Source organism: Henckelia pumila, chromosome 2 (assembly GCF_033568475.1).
Source record: "Henckelia pumila isolate YLH828 chromosome 2, ASM3356847v2, whole genome shotgun sequence".
NCBI classification, from domain to species: domain Eukaryota; kingdom Viridiplantae; phylum Streptophyta; class Magnoliopsida; order Lamiales; family Gesneriaceae; genus Henckelia; species Henckelia pumila.
The window spans coordinates 96,148,108-96,161,764 of NC_133121.1; the positions used below are offsets into that span (position 1 = coordinate 96,148,108).

General features: G+C 36.1%; 2 protein-coding genes across 2 annotated transcripts; one reads left to right on the top strand and one right to left on the bottom strand.

Moving 5' to 3' along the window:
- The first annotated feature begins 1,155 nt into the window (after window positions 1–1,155).
- Window positions 1,156–2,826, top strand: LOC140877971 (uncharacterized). Its single transcript, XM_073281573.1, has 3 exons — window positions 1,156–1,790; window positions 1,989–2,082; window positions 2,131–2,826. The coding sequence occupies exons 1-3, from the start codon at window positions 1,156–1,158 to the stop codon at window positions 2,824–2,826; spliced, it is 1,425 nt and encodes a 474-aa protein (XP_073137674.1).
- An 886-nt stretch (window positions 2,827–3,712) lies between these two features.
- LOC140877972 (disease resistance protein At4g27190-like) lies at window positions 3,713–5,689 on the bottom strand. The gene is made up of 2 exons (XM_073281574.1): window positions 5,326–5,689; window positions 3,713–4,308 (listed from the first exon to the last, which is right to left on the bottom strand). Exons 1-2 carry the CDS (start codon window positions 5,687–5,689, stop codon window positions 3,713–3,715), a joined length of 960 nt encoding a protein of 319 aa, XP_073137675.1.
- Window positions 5,690–13,657: the final 7,968 nt, after the last annotated feature.

A 13,657-nucleotide genomic window follows, 5' to 3' on the forward strand; every position in this document is an offset into this window, starting at 1 on the left:
GACATGAATTCTGCTCTCAGTGCTACCTTTTCTCCTGATGAAGTTCGGAAGGCAATGCTGGATATGCACCTAGATAAAGCTCCTGGACCGGATGGTATGTCTGTTTTCTTTTTCAAGAAATATTGGGATGTTATTGGGGTGGAAGTCACAGAGGCTATCTTAAATATTCTCAATAATGGAGCGAGCCTTGATGATTGGAATGATACAATTGTTACTCTGGTACCAAAAATAAAGACTCCTATGACTTTGAAGGATTTCAGACCCATTAGCTTGTTCAATGTATGTTACAAAATAGTTGCTCGGTGCCTTACAAATCGGCTGAGAAAGGTTCTCAAACGAACAATAAATGAGTTTCAAAGTGCCTTTGTTCCAGGAAGACTGATATCTGATAATATTATCCTCTGCTTTGAAGCTTTACATTGGATTAGAAGCAGAAAAAAGCGGCAGAAAGGGTATGGAGCACTCAAATTGGATATGATCAAAGCTTATGATCGGGTGGAATGGAGCTTTCTCAAGGGTATGATGCTTAAGTTGGGTTTCTCACCTATTTGGGTGGAGAAGATAATGCGATGTGTGTGATCTGTCAGGTACTCATTCTCTGTTAATGGTGATATTGTTGGAAATGTTGTTCCCAGTAGAGGCCTTCGCCAGGGAGATCCTCTATCTCCTTATTTATTTGTATTATGTGCGCATGAATTATCGTCTTCTATTCTATCACTAGAAGAACATCGTTCATTAACAGGTGTCCGCATTGCATCTTCATGTCCATCTATTACTCACCTGTTATTTGCTGATGATAGCTTGGTCTTTTTCAAAGCCACAATCAATGATTGTGAGGCTATTCTAAATTGCCTAATCCGATATGATAAGGCTTGACAACTCATTAACTATGAGAAGTCATCGGTTTCTTTTAGCCCGAATACAAATGCAGCTATGGCAGAAAGCATTAAGTCTAGGCTAGCCATCCCAATTGTGCAAAGTCATGAGGTTTATCTTGGCCTACCATCAATCTCAGCACGAAGCAAGAGTTTGCAATTTTGATATTTAGTGGAGAGGGTTGTGAAAAGGATACAAAGCTGGGGAAACAAAACTTTCTCAGTTGGTGGTAAGGAGACTTTAATTAAATCAGTTTTACAGTCAATTCCCACCTATGCTATGTCTTGTTTCCGCATTCCTAAGTCGATTTGTAATGAGATAGAAAAGGAATGTTCTAACTTTTGGTGGGGTATTGACGAGGGTAAGAAAAGAATGCATTGGAAAACATGGAAATCTCTGTGTAAGCCCAAGTGTATGGGAGGATTGGGTTTTCGCCAATTGGAGACTTTTAACAAGGCTTTACTGGCCAAACAAATATGGCGAATTATAAAAGATCCGGACTCGCTGGTTGCACGTGTTCTCAAAGCAAGATATTTTCGTCACCAAGATGTTATGGAAGCTGGCCTTGGTAGTAACCCTTCTTACCTTTGGCATTCCTTGCTATGGAGTAGTCCCTTGCTGGAAAAGGAAGTTTGTTGGCATGTGGGAGATGGAGCCAAGATTGATATCTCAAAAGATAGATGGATTCCAAAAATAAGGGGCCGAGTTAATATGATCCAAGAGCATGATTTACACTCAAAAGTAAAGGACCTCATGGTAAATGGGGGTTGGAATACACAGCTGGTGCAGCAGTTATTTCCACCTTACCTGGAAAAAGAAATATTGGCTCTCCCAACTTTCTCAGATCAACAACAGGATTTCCGATTCTGGCCTCTCGACCCTAAAGGTAGATATTCAGTCCGTGAGGGATATAAGTCAGAGATGGGTTTTTACGACTCACCAGTTTTGAGTTCATGTTCTCGATTAAAGAGTTGGTGGCAGTTCCTTTGGGCTCTTTCGATACCACCTAAAATTTGAATATTCTGTTGGAGGGTGGTTCATAATATCATTCCAACTCAGCTAAATCTCCTGTTGCATCATGTACCAGTGAATGTTTGGTGTCCGTTGTGTAGGTCGCAGGAGGACTCCACTTCTCATGCTTTGTTTCTGTATCCTTTCATAAAACAAAACCGGAAAAATTCATGTTTCTGGGTGTTGTTAAAGCAGGTATGTCATTTGGATGTCCTCGATTTATTTCTTTGGTTTAAACAAAAGCTTAAAAAGAATGCTTTTGAGGTGTTTGTAATGAGGACTTGGGCCACTTGGAATGAGATATTAAGATTGATCCATAAGAACGATAGTGGTACAAAAGGGATTTTGTCTGATTGGGGAGAGAAATTGCTTCAAGAATTTCAAAGTGCACGCACGGCCCTGGATGTTGGATTTGAGAAATCTAATTGCAGCTCACCTGAGACATGGGCTGCCCCATCTGAGAATAATCTTCAAATGAATGTAGATGCTTCCTACAATGAGAATACTAGCTCTTTTGCAATTGGTGGGGTCATTCGTAATCATGAAGGACAACCTGTATTGGCTTTTGGTCGTCAAATTGATAATCCTCAATCTGTGTTATTTGCTGAACTCTTAGCAATTCAAGAAGGTTTTAAGGTTGCTCAGACTCACAACTTTCAGGTTAACCATTTCACTTCAGATTCTCTTCTGGCGGTGCAAGCAGTCACTACGCTAGAAGAGGATATCAGTTATGCAGGATCCATTGCTACTGAAATTAGATGTCTTCTGGATTCTCGAAGTAACACACACCTTACTCATATTCGGCGATCGGCAAATGTTGTAGCTCACTCGATTGCTGCCTTTTTTATTTCTTCCTCTTCCAATTTTGTGTGGAAGATTGGAGACTTCCCTGTCTGGTTAATTCATCTTGTAACTAAAGACCTATTATTATTGCAATAAATTACAAGAAATTGACCGTCAAAAAAACAAAAAGAAAATAAAAAGACCATGTTGTTTTTCTTTTCCTAAAATTCAGTTTAAAATACATTCCGTAATTTTTGTGTTTGTCTAACTTTCATTGCAAACAATATATTTAATTTTGAAATATTAAAGGGTGGACCCCGAAAGGGACCCATCCCACATGATTCAAAGGTTTATCGAATAATGCAGGATTAAGTCGAGAGATATGCATGAGCGGCAGGAACATGAGGAAGGAAGCAACATGACCAACCCCGGCCCAGAGCATACCCCAACAATATTTCAGCAAATAATATCCTCCACACGAGGATCGAACCCGTAAAGCTGAAAAATTTCTTCTCACATCACCTCATGTCTTACCAATTCGTCTATGTCCCTATGGACATTTAATTTTGAAATATTGGTTACATAAATTCTAGAAATTGTTTTTAGGTTAAAATTTATGTTAATAGAAATTGAGTCCCGTCTATTTTTATTTTGGATTCAGATGATTAATCGAGCATATTATATAAAACCAAAAGAAGAATGTTACTCGAAGTGCAACATAAACTAATCCTAGAAAATAGAATAATTCTACTTTAGTTCAAGTTTAATGCACAACGAACGCCATGAAGTGTTCAAAATATAACATTCAGTTGCTGGTTTTTATATGCATACACGAAGAGTGATTCTCCTTGGATATGGATACTCACGATGTTATTATTACTTATGGATATAATACATCTCATGTCTCACTAATTGCTGCAGCCAAAGCCATAATTCTTTGGCACATTGCAGCAATAGGATTTATATATTAAGTTTTTTTTCCCCCGAACAATTTCTTCCTTACCAGGAAGATGTTATATCATGTGGATGAATGATACGGGAGTCACTCGCCAAGTGCATTGGCTCTTCTCCGCTGTAAAAGCCAATATTCCCAGGCGTGTATGCTTCTGTTTTTCAGAGCTTTGCCAGTAGCCACAAGTGCAAGCGGCAAACCTCTACATTCTGCTGCGACGGCTTCTGCTATGGGGCGCAACTCTGAATTATCCACACATTCGCCACCATATTTTGCACTTAAAAGTCTCCAGGCTTCTTCTTCATCTAAGGCTTCTATTTGAACAACTTTATGTGCATCCATCTCTTCACTTACATCTCTAGACCGAGATGTCAAAATAATCTTGCATCCTCTGAAAGGAACTCCTATATCCTTAAGCTCGAAGCTTTCCCAAACATTGTCGAATATGACGAGTTTTCTCCTTTCATCCAGCAGCCTGGTGCGTATTTTATGTGCTCTACCCACCAAAGATTCCTCTCTCAATCTCAAACCTAATATTTCAGCCATTTCCTTATGAATTTTAAGCATGTCAATCCGTGGACCAACAACCACCACCACAACCTCGTCAAACAATCCCTCTTTTCTCACCCTATCTTCGATTATTTGCACCATAGTCGTCTTTCCAACGCCTTCTACGCCACAAATCGCTATGATACCGACATTGTTGTCTTTCAAAGACTCCACAATGTCGTTCTCAACGCGTCTTAAAGGAATTTTATTCCTTGATATTTTTGGCCCTTAATTAATTGGATATTATAAGATTTTGCTTTCTAGACAAGATAAAATATATGGTAAATATCCTATATATAAATCGATTATGTTAAAGATATATTTGCCAAGTTTAAATCATGTCTTGATAAGGTGATTATTTGATATAATATAATTCGATATTATCAAGATTTGATTTGCAAGATTTGATAGAGTTTATTTCATACTAAAAGATAGTTGCTTATTCTTGTAGGATTCTATCTAAGAAAATCTTCAAGATTTGAATGCTAATCTATAAAAGGGGATTTCACGCACAAGATGAATGGATGCTTCAGACGATAATACACTGCGCATACTCTGAAGAATTCTATTGAAGAATTTGAAGAACTCTGAAGCAAGGTTTGCAACCATCGTTGTTGCATGTCCCCGTGTTGCCGTTCGTGTTGAAGACATCAGAGACAACACTGTGGGAACTGTGTTGTTGAAGATCTTTTCTGTTTCTTCAATTTAGGCTACGGGAGTTGCATCCAATTTCTTTTATAATCTGTTGTATTTTAGGGTGCAAGTTTGATTTCTCAACTTGTTGAGAAATTTAGGATTTAATGACTTTTCGTAAAATTACTAGGATTGCTTTGTAAGACTGATCTTACGTTTACTAGTAATATTTAGCCTTAAGGCACCCGCACGAGTTTTTATACTCGTGCAAAATTATTTACTTGTGTTTTATTTACGCTTTAAATTTTCGCTGCACTGTGTTGTCTGTGGTGTTACAACACAAAGGACAACACTGCCTATTTTACATAACCAACCACGTACACCGTTTCTTTCACGTGGCATCAGAGCCACCACTTGACTTTACTAAGTGAGTTCCTGGTTTGTGTTACAGGTTAGTTATGGACACTCCGTACACAAATTATTAGAATTCAAATTAATGTCACGCCTTAGTCTTGAAATGCCTTGTGCTGTGACTTTGGCACTCTTTCCCGCCAAGTACCACAGGATTATATTCCAAGGCTTAAGCTCATGGCCTCTTCGCAAAATCCTCCTCGCCTCCTCCAGCCTCTGATCGGCTTCATTCGACCAATTTTCGACCTCAGGGTTAGCACTTTCGGCACGAAACCGACCCTCTTGGATCTTTTGATCCATATCACGCCTCTCTCTTTCCAAACAACGAACTTCGCCCTCGAGGTCCCGAATGTTGTCGTGGAAGCAAAAGAAATAATCAAGATGGCGCTTGACAGGAGGCAACAGGACATCAGTGACTATGTCTTTCACAATTTCTTTCACATATTCAAGCCTGCCTTTCTCGCGGTTTTCCATACTCTGGTGGTACTTCATATAAAAAGATCGGTCATCACCAATAAAAAAAAAAAAAAAAACACACACACACACACACATATATATATATATATATATATGAAAATGCTACATACACGCACAATTACAAGTTGGGTTATACCGTACATTTTGAAATAATATCTTTATGTATTTTTTAAAGAGTTTTTTAAAATAAAGTCGATAAAAAATTTTGTGATTTCAAATACAACGTCTAATTCTTAGATGTAATTCTCTCTACACGTGGCATCACCCTTAAAAGAATCTCCGAAGAAACAAGTAAAAAAAAAATTCTAAGTAAATATTCTACAACCATGATGACAAAGATTCCCAAACAAAAGATACTGATCCAGCCAAAGACACATTCGTAGTTGAAATTGAAAATATGTTAATTAGGCTGCAAATAGATAACGCTAAATAGGCTAATGGGTATCGAAAATGGGTACCTTCGTGCGAAGCCCAGATGAGGATCGATGTAGCAAGCAGACTCAAACTGGTTGTATTCGTGGGTAACTTCTGGAGAATTCAAGAGATATCAAGAAACGCAACAGCCGAGAAATCAAGAAATGGCAGCAGCTTCCACCTATTTTCCTTGCATCTGAAATTTATTTCCCCATGAATCTCCGCAGAAATTACTTCGATATATATCTTCCCTTTACTCTGCTGATAAATTCATTTCTTGAATGTTAAACAGAGAAGAATGATATAGAAATAGAAAGAGATGAAAGAGTAGAGGATGAAGAAGAAATGGATTATTGAAAATAATCGATGAATTCATTTTAAAAAATTAATAAAAGAGAGAGATTTATTTAGCTAACAGACTGAAATTGGCGAGTACTTTTTTTTTCGAAAGGAGAAACATATATTAATAAGTCAAGTCCGGTACAATAGATTTCGAAATAACAGTAGGAGAGGGAGCAAATCTACCTACTAGATCAGGCATAGAAGCAGTCTCCCTAGCATGGGCAGCCTGATTCGCTGATCGTCTGGCAAGAACAAAAGAACAAGATGAAATATCTCGAGCGAGAAGTTTGCAGTCTTCAATGATGAGATTCAAGGCTGAGCAATCCAGAATAAAATTATTAAGAGCATCAATAATTGTTAACGCATCCGATTCCACGATGATTGATGGGAAATGAAGTTCCTTTATCCAACTAAGAGCTTCACGAATGGCTAGAGCTTCAGCCATAGCTGGATCATTACTGTCGTGGACTCTGCCGTGAGTTGCTGCTAGAACAATACCATAAGAGTCTCGGATGAGACAACCATAACCGACAAGAGGAGGATCTGGAAGAAGAGTGGCATCAACATTGCATTTGAGAACATGCTCAGGAGGTCTTTGCCATATGCAAGCACCAATCGATTGGTTTGCTCCATGATTGGGATTAAGGTAGGAATGGGCTTTTTTCCATTGTGAAATAAGATCAAGTGCTAACCGATAGACATGAGTGGCCGAGGAGCAAATGACATTCCAGATCACATTATTTCGGTTGAGCCAAATGTTCCACATGACTGCGGCAACTAGTTCAATCTCCCTGGCATCCTTGGTAGCAACCAAATGATTCCACCAATCTGAAAATGATCTCGAGAAAGTTATAAAACCCCCAACGGATGAAATATTCCAGATCGATCGGGCATAAGGACAATACACTAAAACATGGAGCACGTCTTCTAGATCACGGTGGCACAGAGGGCAAGTAGGTGGAATATAAACTCGTTTGGATTGCAAAGCATGTACAGTAGGCATACAATCTGATAGAGCTCTCCAAACGAAGTTGCGAACCTTGTTAGGTAGGTTTATCTTCCACACACGATTCCAAAAAATGGTTGAAGGAACGGGATGAGAATTTCTAGCACTGAGCTGAGCTTTGTACCCGCTTTTCACAGAGTAAATTCCTTTCTTATCTTCCACCCAAAGCCACGTATCCGGAGCCGCATGTCGACTCAAGGGGATTGAGAGAATAAGATGTCGATCTCTTTCATTAAAAAGCTCGTGGATCAAATCCAGATTTCAGCTCCTATCTTCTGAGATAATTAATTCACTCACATAAGCGACCAAAGTGACAAAAGGGCTGTAAAAATCTGGAAGCCAAGGGTCGCTCCATATCTTCACTTTACAGCCTGAACCGATGCGCCATCTCACACCCTTTCGGATGATATCTTGAGTTTGCATAATGCTTCTCCAAACATAGCTTGGATTGGCACCAATTTTTGCATCCAGAAATGAACCAGTAGGATAATAGCGAGCTTTGAGGACTCGAGATGTTAGAGAGGAAGGATTGACCAGGAGCTTCCAGCTTTGTTTGGACAATAAAGCCAAATTGAATTCATGGATCTTCTTGAACCTCATTCCTCCTTCAGTCTTCCTGCTGCTAAGTTTCGTCCAGCTCTTCCACCTAATTCCACCTCCATTTTGCCCAGACTTGCCCCACCAAAAGGAGTTCATCATCCTTTCCAACTCCGCACAAAGTGTTAGAGGCAGCGCAAATACACTCATTGCATATGAAGGGATGGCTTGGACCACTGATTTTAAAAGAACTTCTTTTCCTTCTTGAGATAGCAGCTTTTGTTTCCAACCATTCATTTTGGACCACGCCTTTTCTTTAATAAATGCAAACACTTCAGATTTCTTTCTACCAATAAGAGAAGTGAGGCCTAGATGATTGTCATGGTCTGACGTGTATCCCACCCTTAATTCAGAGCAAATTTCATGCTTCCTCTGGTTTGACACATTTCTACTGAAGGAAATAGAAGATTTCTCAAAGTTAATGATTTGGCCAGAAGCTGCTTCATACTCTCGAAGACAAGTCTTAATCCGATGGCATTCTTCCATATTAGCTCTGAAGAAGAGGAAGCTATCATCCGCGAAAAAAAGATGAGAGATGGGAGGAGCAGTTCTGGCTACCTTGACTCCATGTAAATTCCCTAAGAGAACTTCATTATGCAGCAAAGAAGACAACCCTTCAGCACAGATAAGGAACAAGTATGGAGAAAGCGGATCACCTTGACGAAGCCCACGTTGAGAAATAATTGGACCAATCTCATGCGAATTGTTTACCACTGTATATCTGACAGTAGATACGCAAAGCATCACCAACTGAATGAATTTACTAGGAAATCCCAATTTAGCCAACATATTCCTGAGAAATTGCCATTCTACTCTGTCAAAAGCTTTAGACATATCCAGTTTGAGTCCTGCTTCGCCTATTTTACCTTGAGTCTTGCGCTTTAGATAATGACCAATTTCGAAAGCAATAATAACATTGTCGGTAATAAATCTACCAGACGTGAAAGCACATTGAGGCTCGGATATGATCGAGTTAATCACACGTTTCAAGCAATTAGCTAATACTTTAGAGATAATCTTGTAAATGACATTACATAAAGAAATAGGCGGCAAATCAGTGATCTTATCAGGCTTTTTCTTCTTAGGAATCAACACTATAGTAGTGTCATTAAAATTATCGGTAAGACTTCACAATTCCTTGTTTAATTTTTTTAAGCATTATTTTGTTATGATGATAAATCTGTCACTATTATTTTCGATGCGTACTCGATATATTCTAGCTAAAACATCGTGTAAACCATGTTAGCTCATTGTCTGATTTAGGTTTACTCGGTGGATTGCTTCTTTGAAGAAGAGATGTTATATATAGTACACCACATTTCATTTTTATATAACTATGTTTGCCTTTATATCGATCTTAACAATTTTAAGCTCAATGCACTCTGATATAGCTTGGAAAAATATTTGAACATGTTCGAGCTGGTCTTTGATAATTTTAAATATGGAGTAAACAATATATTGCACCATGTTATATATAGGTTAATAAGATCCTACATTAAGACATTGTTTGGTTTAAGTGATATGATAATTCATATATATAAAGTGCGTTTACTTGTTATGATAAGTATAAAATTATATTAATAATTTTATACAATCACATGTTTACTTGTTTTTTGAGGACTCATAAAGTACATTCATATTTACCTTATTTAAATTTTAAATTTTGATGATTTATCACAAATAAATGATGTGATAAATAATCATTTTTAACTAATTATATTTTCGATTGAAAAAATTACACTAATATCCTTAATTTACTTCACAAAAAAATAATATATGAAAACCATCATTTAAAATACATAACATGGATATGAATTTCGAATACTTTAAAATATATTAATATATTTTATTTCATTTTAACATACAAAAGATCTATTTAAAAATTATAAAAAAATGAATAAAAACTCTAATAATTTAAGATATGATTAAATAAATTTTATTAGATTTTATCCTTAGTCATGTGAAAAAATTAACTCAATTTATTAATTTATGTTTTAAAAAATAAATAGTATTTATACTCAATAATTTTGGTTAATTAAAATAATTTACATGTGGATTAATAAAAATTTACAAATAAAAATTAAAAATAAGATTATATATTATAAATAAATGAAAAAATTGTAATTCGTCACTTAATCATAATATCAATTACAAAATTGATCCATTAAAGTAAACATGTGATTGTTTATGCATTCATTATTCAACATCCTATAAAATTAGTTTAATAATCTTAATAACGGTCATAGTATGTGGGATGGTAATTAAGAAAAAGTTTAGAGATAAATATTATATTGTGATAACATATATGTGGTTTGATGTGAGTGATTAATACAAATATATAAATTGTATTGTGTTTGATATAATGCATTGGAAGTGAATGAATTTCCTGAATCACCCGTTCCGATTTCATCTACTGCTCCCTTTGATTTATTCGCTTTCCTTTGATTTTACCTCTTTTGTGATGAGGCGTAAATGGAATTCCCGCCTAGCAATTTGAGATGAGTTGAAAAAAGCAAATGAGTAATTAGACGCTATCGTCCAACATTTATAGGATAGCGTAGGAGTAAATAAAATAATGTTCAAATAATAGCAATGTTCTAAAAAATGTGAAGCGCGTCAAAGTGTGGAGGTCAAGCTTCAAGTTTTTCAAGCTTAATCGAGCTTAGAACGAGCTTAAGCGTGAAAAAATATTTTTAATTTTTACTATAATTTTAATTATTTTAAGACAAACATTAAATAAAATATTAGATTAACCATAAATATATGATTTAATATATAATTCAAGTTCTAAACTATAAATATATATATTTATAAAAAAAAATTTCTTTGTAAAAAATAAATGAAATCTTCCGTTCTAAAAAGCGGTCGCTTAATCGAGTTTAAGCGTATTAAAGCTTAAGCAAGATTAAGCGTCGTTTAAGCGAGCTTTTTAGAACACTAAATAATAGTCAAATGACCCTCCATGAATCAAAACATTAGCCACAAGAACTATCGTTGAAATTTAATATTATACACCGAACCAATAATAAAGTGGAACAAATAAAACCAAAAAAATTATCTAACACCGACTAGTGTTTAAGGGTAATACTCAAACCATGCATTTATCAAATGGTTCATATCTGTACATATGAACGTAATTAATGATATATTATTGACGTGACAAATCATATAACATTAAATTTATGATTAAAGTAATACACATAAGGTAAGTTGAGTGATCTACCCTATAAAAGTAAAGTGAAATTTTAAGTTAATTTGGTAATTAAAGAAGCTAAAAGTAGAAATTAAGGAAAAAGAAAAAAGGAACAATTAAGAGTTGAAGGCTTGAAGCCTGAAGTTTTTCCCTTTTTGTAAATAAAACATATTTTTCCAAAACCAAGCAAAATTATTATGCTTTTGAAAAACAACCAAAATGACACCAAAAAATTATTTCAGGAACCTTAGATATTAGACACCGATAGTTCTATATGAATTTTTACTCATTGATGCGAATATCATAAAATGGGTACCCGGGAGTAGGTAAATTCCCGGGAAAAATAGCAGGCGAGTTCCTCATCTTCTTGGGGATGAAACCTACACGCCGAAAAACAAGAAAACTCGTAAGTACGGAGCCGGAAGGGTTTTCGGCGTCGTCATCCGATGCTTAAGTCAGACTAAGATGTATAGAGTGGGCTTAGAATTTTGAAAAAATGAGTATGTGCAAAAAATGATAATAATAATTGAGAGATTCGTGAAAAAAATTTCTAGGCCAGGCGCCCGAGGCTGGTCCTTATACTCGTCCGCCCGGGTCATCAATGATTACTGGATATGAACTCACTGACAGCTTTTAGGGCGATGGGATGGTTACCACGTGTGATTTAGACATCCCGTAATCTCAGGAAAGAGCTTATTCCGTTGAAACGTGATTAGTAATGATTTGGTCTGTGCTCAGAACCTAAAATACTCCAAGTAGACGTGGCCGCTTCCTGACCCTGAGAATAGAAAAGCTCGGGTCCCACCGGCTTTCCTTCTTTTCCTACCTTCCGAAGGCTTATTCCTAGATGCCCGGCTCCCATGCTTTTACCCGGGTTCCTCCCGATCTCCTGGGATCCCCAAAACTTCCCGGGTCTTTGAGATGGCCCGGGTGCTTAAAACCCTCCAGGGCTTTCTTACCACCCGGGTTATCTTACCAGGATATTACCACATTTCTTGTCTCGAGGAATTAGTGTCATTGTGGTGCCTTTGTTTTGTATGACCGGGCTTTCTTACTCGCCCGGGAGTTGAAACCCTCCGGGGCTTTCTTACCACCTGGGTTATCTTACCAAGATATCACCACTTACTCGCCCGGTGGGACCCGAGCTTTTCTATTCTTAGGGTCAGGAAGCGGCCACGTCTACTTGGAGTATTTCAGGTTCTGAGCACAAACCAAATCATTACTAATCACGTTTCTCCAATTTGCGACTGACATTCGAGGGTCGTTTGGTGAAAAATTTTCCCAAGCCGCAGCTAGCATTCGAGGGTCGTTTGGTGAAAATTTTGATAATGAGGATAAGGTGGTGGATACATGAAATTATGAATATTTGGTGGTAATTGTGGAGGGAATGGAAATTGATGTTGTGGATTCAGACGAACTCCTTGATTTTCACGACTTCTATCATCGTCGCTATTTGGATAATTTAACAAATCCCTAAAAGACTCGTTAAAATTTTTATCCATTGCGACTAAAAATTTCGTGTGGAGTTGTTTGACAGTAGAAGGAATGAACTTTGGAAAAAAAAAAGGAAGAAGGAATGTAGGAATGAAAATGAAGATGTAAATGTGAGATATTTGAAGTGTGATGTGGCAAGATGGACCCACAATTAATATTTGGTAGAAATATTTGTATTGTTGTGGATGCCCAGGATTTAAAAAAAAAAAAAAAAAAAGGTAAAATAAATTAGGTTATGTTCGATTGATGAATTTCAAATGTATAGATATGATCAAATGCATTTTTTTAAAATAAGTAATATTTAAACTTCAAATTCACTCTTACATGCATTTTATGTTAATTAGAATGAATTTCAAAATTCACAGTTATATGTTAAATAGTATTTCATATTAATTAGAATGAATTTCAATTAAATTCATTCAATAATTGTGTCATTTAAAATTTATTCTAGTTTTCACCATTAATGTTTAAATAAGTAAAAATATATTTATTCTATTGTTTTATGGTAAACAATAAAAATATAATTAAAATTCATGAATCTGAAAATCCATCTATCCAAATGCAAACTTATTTTAAATATGCGAAGATTAATTAATTTAAAATTTATGCATACAACCTTTTGATTTGTATTCATCCATCCAAACATAATCTTAATTTAATTGTCTAAACAACGCATCTATAAAATCATCAATTCCATATATATGTGAAAGATTAATTAATTACGAAAAGCACTATAAAATATCAAAATCTCTATAATTTGATGGCATATTATGGAAAATAAGTTTTTTGGTCCATTAACTTGTCCATGTTTTGGTTTTGGTCCAATAACTTTTTCGATGTAGGTTTTAGCATATTAACTTTGCATTTTCAGTGTTTTTTGGTCCAACTGCATACATGTTAACTTCTGATTGGTTCAAAA